Raw genomic sequence first — 17014 nt, 5'->3', positions numbered from 1 at the left:
CAGCTTGGACCCAAGGTCGCTGGCTCGAGCAAGGGGTTACTCGGTCTGCTGTAGCCCCACGGTCAAGGCACATATGAGAGAGCAATCAATGAACAACTAAGGTGTCGCAACGAAAAACTGATGATTGATGCTTCTCCTCTCTCTCTGTTCTGTCTGTTCCTATCTATCCTTCTCTCTGACTCTCTCTGTCTCTGTAAAAAAAAAAAAAAAAGAAATGCAGACAAATAAGTACAATACAAAGTAGAATACACTAAGTACTAAAAGAATGTTATAAATAAGATACTGTGAGAATCAAATGGAAGGAGAGATTATTTCTAGAAAAAAACAATGATAGTACGGTAGTTTCATCCTTCTTAAAATCTTATAAAAGTATATCTAGTGATTTGGATAGGGGTCAGTGATGAAGTCTTTCAGGTTTGAGTGGGAGGGGTAATAGGAAGAACAATGTAGTACCAAACATGGCAGGTAGCTGTTTGTCCAGGGTTGGTTGTTGAAGGGATACTACTATGAATACTTAAATTATCAGTTCACACTAAGGTGGGATAGCCCAGAATAGTACCTGGCACATAGTAAGGTATTAATAAATATTTGTGGAATGAATGGAATGGAATAAAGTACTATGGGATTTGCATGGAAATATGTAAGGTATAGTCCATGCCCAACAGGGTGTTAAGATATAATAGGAAAGAAAAGGTATTACTGTTTAAGTGCCAGAGAACTGGTTTAGGCTCACTTTGGAGTGACAGATTAGGGAAAAGTGGTAGGTTTGGACATCAGCAAAGCATGAAAATGCCTCTCATGGAAATGATGAAGAGTAGCAAATTAGATGGGAGTAGAATCTTGAGAGATTTTAAATAAATAAAATTGATCTCAAAGATTGTTAATTATTAACAGGCTAGAACAAGATTTCTAGTGGACAGATAGCAGACTTTGTTCTGATCAACATTTTTAGTAGTGATGTAGATGTAAACAGAAAACAGAGAGGTTTTCTCATCAAATTCACAAGTAGTTGAAATTGGGAGTAGGGATAGAGAATAAATGGATAACAGAAATAAAATATCTCTACCAGCTGGAATGATGAATTGAGTCTTTTTTTTTAAAGCTTTTGTTATTTTTATTGCACAAAAATTCACATTTATTATAGCAAAGTAAGAAATATAATCTATAATCCCACAACCACTGTTAATGTATGTGTATATTATCACCGCCCACACACACACACACACACACACACAATTTTAAAGTGGTGGTTATTCACTAAGGATACATCTTTAGTACACAAATGACAGAATTTCAGATGTCCAGGTAACATTCCAGACTTAGCAAAACAGGATCATGGGGATTTGACCCAGGCACACATATATGAAACTCTGCAAGTGATGCTAATGTACACCATTTGATAGAGAATCAAAGTTACTATTTTGGTGTATGGTTCCATGAAATTTTAACATTTGTTTTGAAATAATGTATTTATAATAACTTGAAAAAATAGTATAGAGAGGTCCTGCATACCCTTTACCCTTCTCCCAATTATAACATTTTGCACAAATGGAATACAGTGTCACAATTAAGGTCCACAAAAGCCTGACCTGTGGTGGCCTAGTAGATAAAGTGTCCGCCTGGAATGCTGAGGTCACTGGTACAAAACCCTGGGCTCGCCTGGTCAAGGCACATATGGGAGTTGATGCTTCCTGTTCCTCCTCCCCCTTCTCTCTCTCTCCTCTTTCTAAAAATGAACAAATAGGCCCTGGCCGGTTGGCTCAGCGGTAGAGCGTCGGCCTGGCATGCGGGGGACCCGGGTTCGATTTCCGGCCAGGGCACATAGGAGAAGCGCCCATTTACTTCTCCACCCCTCCGCCGCGCCTTCCTCTCTGTCTCTCTCTTCCCCTCCTGCAGCCAAGGCTCCATTGGAGCAAGGATGGCCTGGGCGCTGGGGATGGCTCTTTGGCCTCTGCCCCAGGCGCTAGAGTGGCTCTGGTCGCGGCAGAGCGACGCCCCGGAGGGGCAGAGCGTCGCCCCTGGTGGGCGTGCCGGGTGGATCCCGGTCAGGCGCATGCAGGAGTCTGTCTGACTCTCTCCCCGTTTCCAGCTTCAGAAAAGTACAAAAAAAAAATAAAATAAAATAAAAATGAACAAATAAAATGTAAAACAAATGTTTATAAAGAAAATAAGGTTCACAGGCCTTATTTAAATTTCATCACTTTTACATGGACTTATCCGTGTGTGTCTTTTTTTCATTTTTAAATTTTATTTAGAAAATTAAAATTCAACATGGTGACATTGATCAAGTACATAGGTTTCAGGTAAACATTTCTATAGCATTTGAACTGTTGATTATGTTGTGTACCCATCACCCAAAATCAAATCATTTTCTGTCACTTTTTATTTTTCCCTCTTTACAAAGATTCCCCAACCTTCCCACATATTTCTCCCACACATCCCCTTTCCCCAGTAACCAACCAATTCACTTTTTTCTATGTTCATGAGCCTCAGTTTTATATCCCACCTATGTGTGAAATTATACACTTCTTAGCTCTTTCTGATTTCCTTATTTCACTCAGTATAATGTTCTCAAGTTCCATCCATTTTGTTGTAAGTGTCACTATGTCATCATTTCTTATGGCTGAGTAGTATTCCATTGTACAATATATATGTACCACAACTTCTTTATCCAGTCATCTATCGAGGGACATTTTGGTTGTTTCCATGTCTTGGTCACTGTGAATAATGCTGCGATGAACATGGGGGTGCATGTGTTTTTATGTACCAGTGTTTTCAAGTTTTGGGGGTAGATACCCAGTAGAGAGATTGCTGGGTCATATGGTAGTTCTATTCTAAATTTTTTGAGGAACCACCATACTTTCTTCCATAATGGTTGTACTTATTTGCATTCCCACCAGCAGTGAATGAGGGTTCCTTTTTCTCCACAGCCTCTCCAACATTTGCTATTACCTGTCTTGTCAATAATAGCTAATCTAACAGGTGTGAGGTGGTATCTCATTGTAGTTTTGATTTGCATTTATTGAATAGCTAGTGACAATGAGCATCTTTTCATGTATTCATAAATTGTGCTCTACGGCCAAGGTCCATGAGCTTAGTACCTATGTGTTTTTTCTATGTGATTTATAGTTTCAGGTATTATATTTACTCCTTTGATCCATTTTGAATTAATTTTTTTCAGGGGACAAAACTGTAGTAAAGTTTCATTCTTCTGAATGTGGCTTTCCAATTTTCCAAGCATCATATATTGAAGAGGCTTTTTTTCTCTCTCTCCATTGTGAGTTTTTGACTCCTTTGTTGAAGACGATTTGTCCATATATATGTGGTTTTATTTCTGAGATCTCAATTCTGTTCCCTTGGTCCATATGTCTATTTTTCTGCCACTATCATGCTCTTTTGATTATTATGACTCTAGAGTATAATTTGACATCAGGTAGTATGATACCTTCAGCTTCATTCTTTCTCTTCTGGATTGCTTTGGCTATTCAGTTTTTGTTTTCTGTTTTGTTTTTTTTTTGTGACAGGGACAGACAGACAGGAAGGGAGAAAGATGAGAAGCATCAATTCTTTGTTGCAGCTCCTTAGTTGTTTATTAGTTGCTTTCTCATATGTGCCTTGACCAGGGGGCTACAGCAGAGCGAGTGACCCCTTGCTGAAGCCAGCGACCTTGGTCTCAAGTCAGCAACCTTTAGGCTCAAGCCAGCAACCCTGCACCCAAGCCAGTGACCTCAGGGTTTCGAACCTGGGTCCTCTGCATCGCAGTCTGATGCTCTATCCACTGTACCACCACCTGGTCAGGCTATTCAGGTTTCTTTATGGTTCCATACAAACCTGGTAATTTTTTTTTCTATTTCTTTAAAAAATGACATTGGGATTTTGATGGACATTGCATTATATTTGTATATTGCTTTGAGTAATACGGCCATTTTAACTATGTTGATTCTTCCAATCTATGAACTTGGAATATTTTCCCATTTCGTTGTGTCTCTTTTAATTTTTTTTAATAATGTTTTGTAGTTTTCAGTATATAGGTCCTTCGTATCCTTTGTTAAGTTTATTCGTAGGTATTTTATTTTATTTTTTATTGCAATTGTAAAAGAAATTCTTTTTTGAGTTCATTTTCCAATGTTTCATATTTGGCATATAGGAAAGCAGTGACATGTATATTGATTTTGTATCCTTCAAATTACTGTATTGGTTTATTGTTTGTAATCGTTTTTTGATGGAGTCTTTGGGGTTTTCTATATACAGCATGAAGTCAGCTACAAGAAGTGATACCTTTACTTCTTCTTTACTGATACGGATGCCTTTTATTTCTTTCTCTGGCCTGATCACTCTGGCTAAAACTTCCAGAACTATGTTGAATAAGAGTGAGAAAGTGGGTAGCCTTGTCTTGTTCCTGATTTTAAGGAAAAGCCTTCATTTTTTCATCACTTAGTATGATATTTGCTGATGGTTTGTCACATATGGCCTTTATTATATTGAGGTACCTTCATCTATTCCGATTTTCTTGAGTGTTTTAAACATAAAGGGATGTTGTATCTTATCAAATGCCTTTTCTTCATCTATTGATAGGATCATATGAATTTTGTTCTTTCTTTTGTTGGTCAGGTGTGTTACATTTATTGATTTTTATGTTGAACCATCCTCGTGTTCCTAGAATGAATCCCACTTGATCATGATGTATTACTTTTTTAATGTGTTAGTGTAGTTGGTTTGCTAGTATAATATTTTGTTTAGGATTGTTGCATCTGTATTTATTAGAGATATTGGTCTGTAGTTTTCTATTTTTGTGTTGTCCTTGCCAGGTTTTGATACTTTCTTTTCTTTTCTTTTTTTTTTTATTCATTTTAGAGAGGAGAGGGAGAGACAGAGGAGAGACAGAAGGGGGGGAGGAGCTGGAAGCATCAACTCCCATATGTGCCTTGACCAGGCAAGCTCAGGGTTTCGAACCGGCAACCTCAGCATTTCCAGGTCAACGCTTTATCCACTGCGCCACCACAGGTCAGGTGCCAGGTTTTGATATGAGAGTTATTTTGGCCTCCTAAAATGTGTTAGGGAGTATTGCTTCTTCTGTTTTTTAGAAGATTTTGAGAAAGATAAATATCAAATCTTCTTTGAATATATGGTAGAATTTACTGATGTAGCCATTTGGTCCTGGACTTTGGTTTTGGGGGAGGTTTTTGATAGTTGTTTCTATTTCCTCCCTGTTTATAGGTCTATTTAGGTTTTCCACTTCTTTGTGACCCAGTCTAAGAAGATTGTATAGTTCTAGCAATTTATTCATTTCCTCTAGGTTGTTGAATTTGGTGGCATATTATCTTTCATAATATTTTTCTATTATATCTATAATATCTGTAGTAATTTCTCCACTTTCATTTTAGATTTTGTGTATATGAGTCCTTCCTCTTTTTTCCTTAGTGAGTCTAGCCTGTGGTTTATCGATTTTATTGATGTTTTCAAATAAACAGATCTTTGTTATATTAAGTTTTTCTATAGCTGTTTTTGTCTATTTCATTTAGTTGTGCTCTGATTTTTACTATTTTCTTTCTTCTGCTGACTTTGCGTTGCCTTTGTTCTTTTTCTAGTTCCTTAAGGTGTGATATTGGGTTATTTATTTGGTATCTCTCTTGGTTTTTTTTTTTATATAAGCCTGTAATTATAGAAACTTCCTTCCTATTACAGCTTTCACTGCTCTCCAGAAGTTTTGATATGTTGTGTTGTCATTTTCATTTGTCTGTATGTATCTTTTGATCTTTGTTTTTATTTCTTCTTTGCCTCAGTCATTTTTTGGAAGTATGTTGATTAATTTCCACATTTTTGTGCATTTCTTAACTTCCTTTTTACAGTTGAATTCTAATTTTAAAGCCTTATAAATATAAAATATGCTTGCTATAATTCCAAACTTTCTGATTTTGTTGATGTTTTGTGGCACAACATATGGTCTATTCCTGAGAGTATTCTGTGTACACTGGAGAAGAATGTATAATCTGACATTTTGGGATGAAATGTTTTATACATGTCTGTTATGTCCATTTGGTCCAAAGTGTTGTTTAAGGCTGAGATTTCTGTATTGATTTCCTGTTTGAATGATTTGTCTAAAGCCATCATTGGTGTATTGAGATCTCTAAGTATGATTGTGTTTTTATTTGCTTCTATTTTTAGATCAGTTAGTAGAAGTCTAATATATTTTGATTCTCCCTGGTTCAGTGCATATATTATATATTAAGAAATGTTATGTTTTCTTCATACAATGTCCCCTTTATCGTTATGAAATGTCCATCTTTGTCACTGGTTACTTTTGTTGACTTAAAGTCAGCATTGTCAGATATGAGTTTGGCTGCACCTGCTTTTCTTTGGGTATCATTTGCCAATCTTTCTCTTTGAGTCTGCTTTTGTCCTTGCAGCTTAGATGTGTCTTTTGAATGCACAATACATTCAGATTTTGCTTTTTCATCCAATATGCTACTCTGTGCCCCTTTATTGGTGAGTTCAGTTCATTTACATTTAGGGTAATTATTGACACTTGAGGATTTCCTATAGTCATTTTATGTTTTGTTTTCTGGTAGCTCTGTGTCTTGTTTGTTCTTCTGTTTTGTGTTTCTGTCAGTTGTATTTGTTTGATGGTATTCCATATTTCTTTTCTCTGTTTCTTCTTTTTTAGCTGTGTGTTTTAGTAGTGGCTTTTTCATGGGTGGTTATCATTAGGTTAATAAAAATATGTTCATATTTACAAGAGTCCTTTGACTTATGGGTGCTTCTGCACTGCATCCTCCTTTGCTACTGCAAGATCTTTATCCTCTCCCTTTTTATGTTATTGTTGTTACAGATTATCCTTGTTTTTACTGTGACTTTGTTGGAACTTTTACTCGTAGTTTTTATTTGTTTTATTTGAGTCTGATCAAATAACCCCCTTGAGTGTTTCCTGCAGTGGGTGTTTTCTGGTGATAAATTCCCTTAGCTTCGATATGTCTGTAAACATTTTTATTTCTCTTTCATATTTGAAGAATAACTTTGATGGATATAGTATTCTTGACTGGTAGTTCCTCTCTTTCAGTACTTTAAATGTTGGGGTACACTCTCTTCTGGCTTGTAGAGTTTCTGCGAGAAGTCTGATGATAAGCTAATGAGCTTTCTTTTATATGTTATGTTCTTCTTTCACCTAGCTTCCTTGAGGATTCTTTTTTGTCATTGATTTTTGACAATTTTATTAGGATGTACCTTGGAGTAGGTCTTTTGGCGTTGTGGTAACTCAGAGTTCTGTTTGATTTTTAGATTCGAGGCTCTAACTCTTTCGATAGGTTTGGGACATTCTCATCAATTATTTCTTTGAATAGGCTCTCCATTTTCTTCTCCCTCTTGTCTTCTTCTCATATACCCATTCTTCTTGTATTGCTCTTTCTGATGGAGTCAGACAATTATTGTAGAGCTCTCTCAATTTCTTTCTATTTGTGTCTCTCTTTCCTCTTTTCTCTGTAGAATCTCTAGTTGCCTGTCTTTGAGGTCACTCATTCTTTCCTCTATCTCACTTGTTCTATTAGCTAAACTTGGTACCCGAGTCTTCACGTATTAAGTTCTTCATTTCTGTTTTTAAAGTTTCAATCTCCTTGGTGAGATATTTGTTTTGTTCATTAATTTTTTTTCTCATCTCATTAAGTTGCCTATTGGTGTCTTCTTACATCTCATTGAGTATTTTTAGAACTTTAATTTTGAATTATTTGTCATTTAACTTCAAGGTTTCCATGTGATTGAGATTTTTTTTTTCCTGGAGATTTTTCATTTTCTTTCTGAAATAGGTCTGTGTTTTGTGTAGCTATGGTATTTGGCTTCTACATCTTTGATGGCATTTGATAGTGGTATTGTTAAGAACCCTAAGAAAAAAAATAACTAAAAAATTTGGGGAAAAATTAATAAAATATAATAAAAATGTAAAAATTTAGAAATTATGACAAGTAAAGATGAAAAACTGCAGGAAAAAAGATTGAAAGCTAACAAAAATATCAAAAACAAAACACCCATAGGAAAAGAATAAAAATATAAATATTTAAGAGAAACAAAATTCAAAAATGAAAAAGAAAAAATCAATAAGAAGAAAAAAGGGGAAAAATGGGGGGAAAAGGAAAAATATATGTTGATTTTTAGAGGTTTCTTCCAGTAGGTGTCACTGTATTATTACTTTTAGCTTTGTGAGGTTCCTGTGCTGTCTGTCCTCTGAGATGTTGCTGACACGAATGTAGGAGGGGCTGCAGTCGGGTTGGTAGGTGGGACGTGTTGTGAGGGCTTTATATCTTCAGCCTCACTGCTTTGGCTTTACAGCTTCAGCTTTTTGGCTCTAACAATGGTGATCTCAGGCTTCTGGGCACTCCTTTCCATGTCTCAACAAACCTGGGGACTAGCCATGGAGCACTTCTGTTCTTCAGGTGATAGTGGCTCTGGAGAGCTAGCCGTGGGGCTTGTCTCTGCCAGCCACTCTCAGTACTGCAAGATGAGGGAGACAGAATCTGGGAGGCTGGGGGGCTGCACTGTAGTTTTCTTTGTTTCTGCCAAATGCGGGCTGAAAGCAGACTGTGGGAACTCTGGCCATGACCCCACACTCTGGCTACTTTGTTTTATCTCTTCCTCTGCCCCTCTATGTCACCACTCCTCCTGGCAGAAGGAGACCCAGTCACTCTGAGTTTCGCTCTTTCTACCCTTCAGACAAAATCCATAGAGCCCGAGCTTCCCTCCTCCCCATAGTCCATCAGAGAAAAAAATAACCCAGTCACTCCAGGTTTGTCTCCTCCCCTCTCCAAAGTCCACTGCAGATGCATTTTATCTTCCTTTCCCCCTTTTACCCCATCCCACCTTTAGTCCATTCGGTGCACAGATGCTTCAGGTTCACCTGTGAGCCCAGCTGGGGTTTTTTGCTGCGTTATAGTTGTTTAGTACATTAAAATTTCAAGGGGAGAGATCAAGAGTATCTCTCACAGCACCATTACTCTGACATCTTCCCTTTTTCTCTAATTTTCACAAATATGCTATATAGATCAGCACTAACTCTGATACTACTTTTACAGGAGATTGTTTCTTGGAATTGGTGGAGGTAAGACAAGGATAAATAAAAGAAGGGAAGGAGGATTATACTACTACTAATAGTTTCATCTCATGCTGGCTTCTTCAGCCCCTCAGCTCACTTCCAAATTGTGCTATTGGTTCTTGATACCAATGTGTACATTCTAATACCATAGCTAGTTGGGAAGAGATAGTAATAGATGAATAAACAAATAATTTTCTGTTATTCGGAGCTAAATAAATATGATCTCTTTTGGAAATTTACTATATAAAGTCATAGCAAATAGGGAAAGCAAGAATCTTAAGTATTTTACAGAGAACAAGGGGAGAGGGTGTGTTCACTCTAAGAGTGTTTACAGAGAAGGCAGAGACTCTCTGGTTTGTAAGACTGGTTACCTGTCAATATGTAAGAATAAATATACTAGGGTTGTAAAGACACAGGAGTTATAGTTAGGCACCTACATAGTTCCCGCATTCATAGCAGAATCTCAGCTAGCCAGGTTTGTTAGCTCTACTGTTCGCAATGCCAAAACCAGGTAGTTAGATTTATCTAGATGTGATTTTAGAGCTGGATGATATGCAGAATTTTGCCCTGTTTGTGTATTCTTCCAGATTACCTTTCAGATGAATCATGAGACACTCTACTTAGCAATGAAGCTGGTGGATCATTACCTTATGAAGGTAATATGTAAGAAAGACAAGCTACAACTCCTTGGGTCCAGTGCTTTTCTGATTGCAGCAAAATTTCAGGTAAGTCCAAATCCATAGGACCTGTAGAGAACTATTCAATCAGATTTCAAACTAAGTCACATATGTACCTATGTCTATGTACATGTATACACACATGCACATATTTGCATATATTTGTACCTGTGTCTCTACACAAATAATTTTTCCTGCTAATTATTTGTCTGTCTTCCTAGCAGAAAGTTATTGTTGGATGGCAATCGTTATATCTATTTTCTGACATCAGCAAGGTTCTCCCATTTTCTCTAAGATATGTGTATGTGGGCATGTGCCTAATTAAATGGGTTGTTCTTTTTAAAGCTTTGTTTTGGTCCATGGTTCTCTGCTCCCTGCCCTTTTCTTCTTCCACCAACTCCTATCTCCATCTAGTGGAGTTTTGAACTGTGTGTATAAGAAAGACTTTCCAAATCTGGATACTGGAGACATTTAAGATAGAATGGCCTGCTACTGAGTCCAGGTGGAGTAGTGTTTTTTGTTTTGTTTTGTTTTTGTTTGTTTGTTTTATTGTACTATAAAAGCAAGTAACCTGGTTTTCTTTCATAACCATAATCCATCTAATTTCTCTGATTCTTTCCTCTTCTTTATATGCTAAATGATCTTGTTTAACTCCCATTTTTCCTTTGGATAGGCTAGTTGTATGAAACCTTAGGGTTTGGGAGCAGAGAGGTAATATAATAGCCATTTGTACTGAGTTCAAAGAACTTTATAACTGTGGGCTTGTTTTTGTGTGCCTCTGCTGTTTCCCTGTCTTCCCAGTTCTATCCCTAACTTGCTTCCTGCCTTCCTCCCTCCTTTGCTGCCTTACTCCTACCAACATCTGGCAGTACCTCCTTCCCTAAGTCCAACACTTCCTCCTTTGGTCCTTTCCTCCTTCTCTTACTCCCTCTTTTGCTGTCCTTACCCTCACTTCACTTCTGCCCTCCATCAACTTACACCCTCACTTCACTTATGCCCTCACTCTGTGGCAGTCTTTCTTCAGCCTTCTCTAAATCCATTCCTCGATTCCTCTATCTCTACTTTGTGTGTTCACTCAGTCCGTACTGGGCTCGCTCCCTCTATGGCTTTTCCCATTTTTTTCTGGTTCCCTCTCTTGCTCACTTCTTTACCTGCTCCTTTGCTCCTTTGTACCATTCTCTGCTCCATTCCTCCTTCACTCACTGGTTTCCTTCCTCCCACCTTTGTTACATCTTTTACTCCCATGTCTCCCTTCTGCCACCTTCCCACCCTCACACCCTTCCTTCACTCAGTCTTCCTCCCTCCTCCCTTTCTTTCTCTTCCCTTCCTTTGCTAACTCTCTCACCTCCATCCCATCCTCTCTCCTTCTCTCTCTTGCTGGTCCCTTTCTCCCCCACCTTCCTTCTCTTGTGCCTTGCTCCCTCCTCCTCCTTGGCTTCCTCCATCCCTCCCTTCTTCCCACTTTTCTGCTAATTCCTTCTCTGCCCTCCTTTCTTGTTCCTTCCTTCCTTACCTTCCATACATACTGTCTAGGCTCCTTCCCTTGCTACCTCTCTCTTTCTCCTTCTCTCCCTCCCTCCCTTGCACTGTCCCTCATTGTTTCCCTCTGACTCACTTTCTTTCCTACCCACTTGCTCTCTGGTCCCCTTGCTCTCCCTCCTCCATGTTTCCTCTCTGCTCCCTGTTTTGCTTGCTTCCTTGCTCACTCCCTCCCACCCATTCTTACTTGCTCCCTTCCATTGTTCTTACCTCCCTTGCTCCCTAGCCTCCTTTTTCTCTTTCTTCCTCTCTCTCCTCCTTTTACCCCCATGCTTTCCCTTGCTCCCCTCCCTTACTACTTTATTCTGGCTCATTTTCTCCACTGGTCACTCATTAAGTCCCTGATTCTCTCCCTTGTTGCCCCTTCCTCTGTCTTTTTCCCTCTCTCTGTCCCTCCTCTCCCTTTTCCTACCTAAGGCCATTTTTTTTATGGTTTGAGCAAGTATTTTATGCATCAGACTAAAGGGGGTTAAAAAAGCAGCTGTGGTCCCTAAAGAGCAGGATGGAGAAGAGTAAGGGGAGGCACTTCTCAGCAAGTCTTGGAACCAGAAGCTTGCCTCTTTTGGTTGCCAAGACAAAGAGCCCCCACTAATTTTTTTTGGAGAAGGGGGGTCTTCCCTTTACAGAATTGATAAGTACAGAAATATTTTTGCAAAGAGAGTGTGGAGATGGTATGAGAAGAGAAGAAAGGAAGGCGCCAAGGGTGGGTAGAGCAATGAAGGGAAAGTTTCTTGTCCTGGTTTTACCACTAGGTTGCTGTGTGAACTTGAGCAAATTACTTCTCTCTGGGCCTCAATTTCCTGTCTGAAAAGCCAGAGTTTATTCAATTTATGTTCTGAAAATTGCGAGACAGAGAAAAGTTTTGGAAGAAGACTGGGGTGGACATATGCGTGTATCTAGGGAAAAAAAACTCACTAGTCTTTCTGCCTTCCAGTCCTCTCCCCCAGTCTGAGGTTTAGTCTGCAGAGGGCAGGATATGGGAAGGTACTCCCATTCAGGTTTTCTTCTCACCTGTGGATTGGCCTGGATCTTCTCAGTATAGCCTCCATTCACATCCTCCCACCCCCTGTAGTTCTCAGTCTCGGCTTAGACTCCCTCTGTGCTTGCGTGCCTCTCTTTCACCAACTGCTACCTCAGCAGTGCCCACTCCCAAATACCCTTATTTATTTACACTATTTTTTTCATCTCTCATTCACCTTTTCATGGTCTTTTATGTTCCCTTCTCCCAGAGCAGGCCTTAGATTGTCCATTCCTGTCTCTCACCCATTAGAAGAGAGATCACTATTCCCAGTCCTTATGCCATATTATGTGCTTCTAACACTGAGAATCCATCCTTTTTTGAATGGTGCAGGTTTGAGGCAGATCTCTCTTGTCTCTGATATTTTTTTTAGATGGGCCACTCAAATCAACCAGAAGCTGGCTCTCAGAGTTAACTTGAAGGTTTATTCCATGAAATGTTATTGCCTCATATCCCTCACCTCCTGCCCTGCTGCCTTTCATCTCCATGCAGAGAGGAATGGGCTGTCTTGGACTGGTTGTGACTGCCTCTCCTCTTCACCTGTAGGAGTCCTGCTCACCTAGTGTGAATGACCTCCTGTACATCTGTAATGATGCTTATCAGCAAGATGAGATTCTCACCATGGAAATCCACATCCTGCAAACTCTTGAATATGATATCAACATTCCCATCGCTTATCATTTTCTGCGCAAATATTCTTGGGTAAGAGATAGGAGGCACATCTCTATTCTCCCTGCTGGGTTTGTCTCCTCCATACCCAGAGTGGCTGCCTGAGTGGTGGGTAATGGTAAAGGGAAAACTAGGGACAGAACAGTTTCTTCTTCAATCCATCTTCCTACATTGGCAATCTTTATGCAGTATAGGAGGAAGTAAATTGGAAGTTTGCACAGTATGCCTATAAAGTTTTGAGGTGAGGGCAAAGTAGGAGAGGGAGAGAAGATTCTTTTTATCAGGAAGGGACGAGAGAAGTTTGGGGGAGATGCTGGCAAAGTTCTCTTTCTTTACCTGAGGATTGGTTATAGGGAAGGTCACTTTATATATTTGTTGCATTCTACAATTGGGAGTTTTATACATTTTTTTATGTGCGTTTTAGGTTATAATTTTTAAAAAAGATACAAACAATGCCCTAGCCAGTTGGCTCAGTGGTAGAGCATTGTCCCGGCATATGGAAGTCCCGGTTCGATTCTCAGCCAGGGCACACAGGAGAAGTGACCATCTGCTTCTCCACCCTTCCCCCTCTCCTTCCTCTCTATCTCTGTCTTCCTTTCCCACAGCCAAGCTCCATTGGAACAAAGTTGGCCTGGACACTGAGGATGGCTCCATGGCCTCTGCCTCAGGCACTAAAGTGGCTCTGGTTGCAAAGGAACAACGGTCCAGATGGGCCAAGCATTGCCCCCTAGTGGGCATGCCAGGTGGATCCCAGTCGGGCACATGCGGGAGTATGCCTCTCTGCCACCCTGCTTCTCAGTTTAGAAAAATACACACACACAAAAAAGATATAAACAAGAAAGGGAAGGAGTTCTTTTGGAGCACCTAGGGTGGAACCAGGTGCAAATTTACAGTTGAAGGGCTTTGGCTCTTCAAAGGACAAATTGTATAGAAAGAATAGACCGCAAACTTGGTAATTTGGTTAAAAACTCTAAAGGTGGCGAATTCCACTGCTGATTTCAGAATCCTCCATTTAAGATTCTGTGCTTACTTTCAGGGGTAGGGTGCCTCAGTGAATCTTGATGACTTTGTTTAGGCAGAGAGCCATTTAGGCCTGAGGTGGGATAACTGGAGAGAGTGGATACAGGGGGGTCTTCTGCTTGGTGCTGATTTTCTGAATTGTTTTCTGAATTGGTCTTGCTCCCTTTAGTTTGTCCCTGTCAACACGAATACAGCGATCTTGTCCCGGTTTATCTGCGAGATGACTCTGCAAGAATATGACTTTATCCAAGAAAGGGCTTCCATGCTAGCTGCTGCTTCCTTCCTCCTGGCCCTCTACATGAAGAAGCTCAAGCACTTGGTAAACACTTGATTAAGGGGGCTTGGAGCACAGGGTAGAAATTTAGAAGCACACACACAGTCAACTCAGGAGGAAGGTGAAAATTAAGGTTGTAGCAGATTTGATGACAAAACTATCATATACCTGGTTATGAATTCTTAGGGTCCTGGCTGCCTAACGAGTATCTACAGCAATCGTTTTGAAGTATTTTATTTCAGTTTTCTTAGGCACAGTACCCTTTGTTCCAAGGAAAGCTTACCTAAAAGCCCAATATCACAAAACAGACTAATGTAAAATTATTCTGGTTGTAGCAGGGGTAGAGTGGGTCCACTTCCTACCTGACTCCATTCCATCTCTGCCAGTTGCAGTCCCTTCAGCGAGGTTGTTCCCTGAGGGGGAGCTTGTTGGAACAGGATTTGAAAAGCACTGATCCAGAGAACAGAGTAGTGAAAGCAACTGTCCATGTGTATAACAGGGGGCTTTTAGGTATACTATAATGTTCTTTCCTGAAGAAGAAGGCCCCCAGGACCTCCTTCCCCAATACAAATAAAACTCCTTTTGATGCTTTCCTAATTTTATGAAAAATTGTAAAAAGCAACTTCAGAAGAACTATGAGTTTTTATCGATGTATAACATGCAATTTAAGGAGAGAGGGTATGCTTACAAAAGGCCTCTTCCTAACCACTCCTAAGCCCCTCCAATTAGAAATCCTATAGCCACAACAGTTGGGAAAGCTTATGTATACTAAAAAAAACTCTATAAACAGCTGTGTTTATATAAATTGAGAGCTTAGTGATCTAAGCACTTTGTGTGAACTCATTTAATCTCCCCAATAACCCTACAAGATCAATATTATTCCTATTTTATAGATAAGAAATAAATTCCTATGTTTTGCTAGTGAGAGGCAGAACTAGGAGAGCATACAATCAGTACTGTATAATCAGAATGGATGTGGCCATAGCTCTGGAGCCATGGTCCTGGAGGCCGCATGCTGAGCCAGGCATTGTTTGAACTATGGATTCTGGGGAAGTCTAGTAGGAACTGAGAGGGACAATTAAGTTACTCAGGACAACAAACTGCTTGCAAACCAATATAGAAATATTTCAGTGTTTAACATTTGATATGATTGTATCAGTATTAGTTAAATGTCAGCCTTGATCTGAACCCTGGTAATCTGGTTCCACAATCTTCTATGCTGTCTACCTTGCTTCTATAGATAAGAAAGCCTACACAAAGAAGCTGAATTTTGAGTTGGGTTTTGTTTTGTTTTGTTTTTTTTTTTTTTAATAATTTTATTTTTTTAATGGGGCGACATTAATAAATCAGGATACATATATTCAAAGATAACAAGTCCAGGTTATCTTGTCTTTCAATTATGTTGCATACCCATCACCCAAAATCAGATTGTCCTCTGTCATCTCCTATCTAGTTTTCTTTGTGCCCCTCCCCCTCCCCCTTCCCCTCTCCCCCTCCCCCCTCCCCCCGTAACCACCACACTCTTATCAATGTCTCTTAGTTTCACTTTTATGTCCCACCTACGTATGGAATAGTGCAGTTCCTGGTTTTTTCTGATTTACTTATTTCACTTTGTATAATGTTATCAAGATCCCACCGTTTTGCTGTAAATGATCCGATGTCATCATTTCTTATGGCTGAGTAGTATTCCATAGTGTATATGTGCCACATCTTCTTTATCCAGTCATCTATTGACGGGCTTTTTGGTTGTCTCCATGTCCTGGCCACTGTGAACAATGCTGCAATGAACATGGGGCTGCATGTGTCTTTACGTATCAATGTTTACGAGTTTTTGGGGTATATACCCAGTAGAGGGATTGCTGAGTCATAAGGTAGTTCTATTTTCAGTTTTTTGAGGAACCACCATACTTTCTTCCATAATGGTTGTACTACTTTACATTGCCACCAACAGTGTATGAGGGTTCCTTTTTCTCCACAGCCTCTCCAACATTTGCTATTACCTGTCTTGTTAATAATAGCTAATCTAACAGGTGTGAGGTGGTATCTCATTGCAGTTTTGATTTGCATTTCTCTAATAACTAAAGAAGATGAGCATCTTTTCATATATCTGTTAGCCATTTCTACTTCTTCCTGGGAGAAGTGTCTGTTCATGTCCTCTTCCCATTTTTTTATTGGATGAGTTGGGTTTTGAAAGGAACATGTGAGAAGAGACATTGTAGGTAGAACAATAATTGAAAAGACGTGAAGTGATAATAAAAGTGTAATGTATTAGGGGAAGAATAAGACATTTTCTATGGATGGAACAGAGGCTATAGAAATAGGAAATGGTTAGAGATTAGGCCAGAATGATAAGACACCTTTGATTTCATGCTGCGAGACCCATTTTATATTAAGACACTGGGAGTTTTTTAGGCAGAGGAGTGACATACCCCTGTTTGTTTGTTTTGAAAATAGTACTGATATAGAAGTATAGAAGCTATACTAGATGATAGTATAAGAGTGGCAACATCAGTGAGTAGGATTTTATAATAGTCAAGGTGAAGCACTGGGGCCTGAACCACTGCAGTGACAATAGGGCCATTAATCTTATTTAACATACTGAATATAATATTACCACATGTTACTCTCCTGCTCAGCATGACAATGACTGCCCTTTACTTGTGACAGTGGTTTTCAAACAGTATTTGTTAGAACCCTGAAATTCCTGCAGAAGTGTTTCAGGGGCTGTATAAAAGATAAAG

General features: G+C 39.4%; 1 protein-coding gene across 2 annotated transcripts in view; it reads left to right on the top strand.

Annotated features, from left to right (window-relative positions):
• The window catches only part of CCNB3 (cyclin B3), an 82607-nt gene that overhangs the window by 63981 nt on the left and 1612 nt on the right, over window positions 1–17014 (top strand). For both annotated transcript variants that reach the window (XM_066356414.1, XM_066356413.1), the window contains 3 exons: window positions 9664–9801; window positions 12857–13012; window positions 14169–14318. In XM_066356414.1, coding sequence (XP_066212511.1) covers window positions 9664–9801; window positions 12857–13012; window positions 14169–14318 — 444 coding nt within the window. The remainder of the gene's footprint in view (window positions 1–9663; window positions 9802–12856; window positions 13013–14168; window positions 14319–17014) is intronic.

This window comes from Saccopteryx leptura, chromosome X (genome assembly GCF_036850995.1).
Source record: "Saccopteryx leptura isolate mSacLep1 chromosome X, mSacLep1_pri_phased_curated, whole genome shotgun sequence".
In the NCBI taxonomy this organism is placed as follows: Eukaryota; Metazoa; Chordata; class Mammalia; order Chiroptera; family Emballonuridae; genus Saccopteryx; species Saccopteryx leptura.
This window is presented reverse-complemented; position numbering and strand designations above follow the sequence as displayed.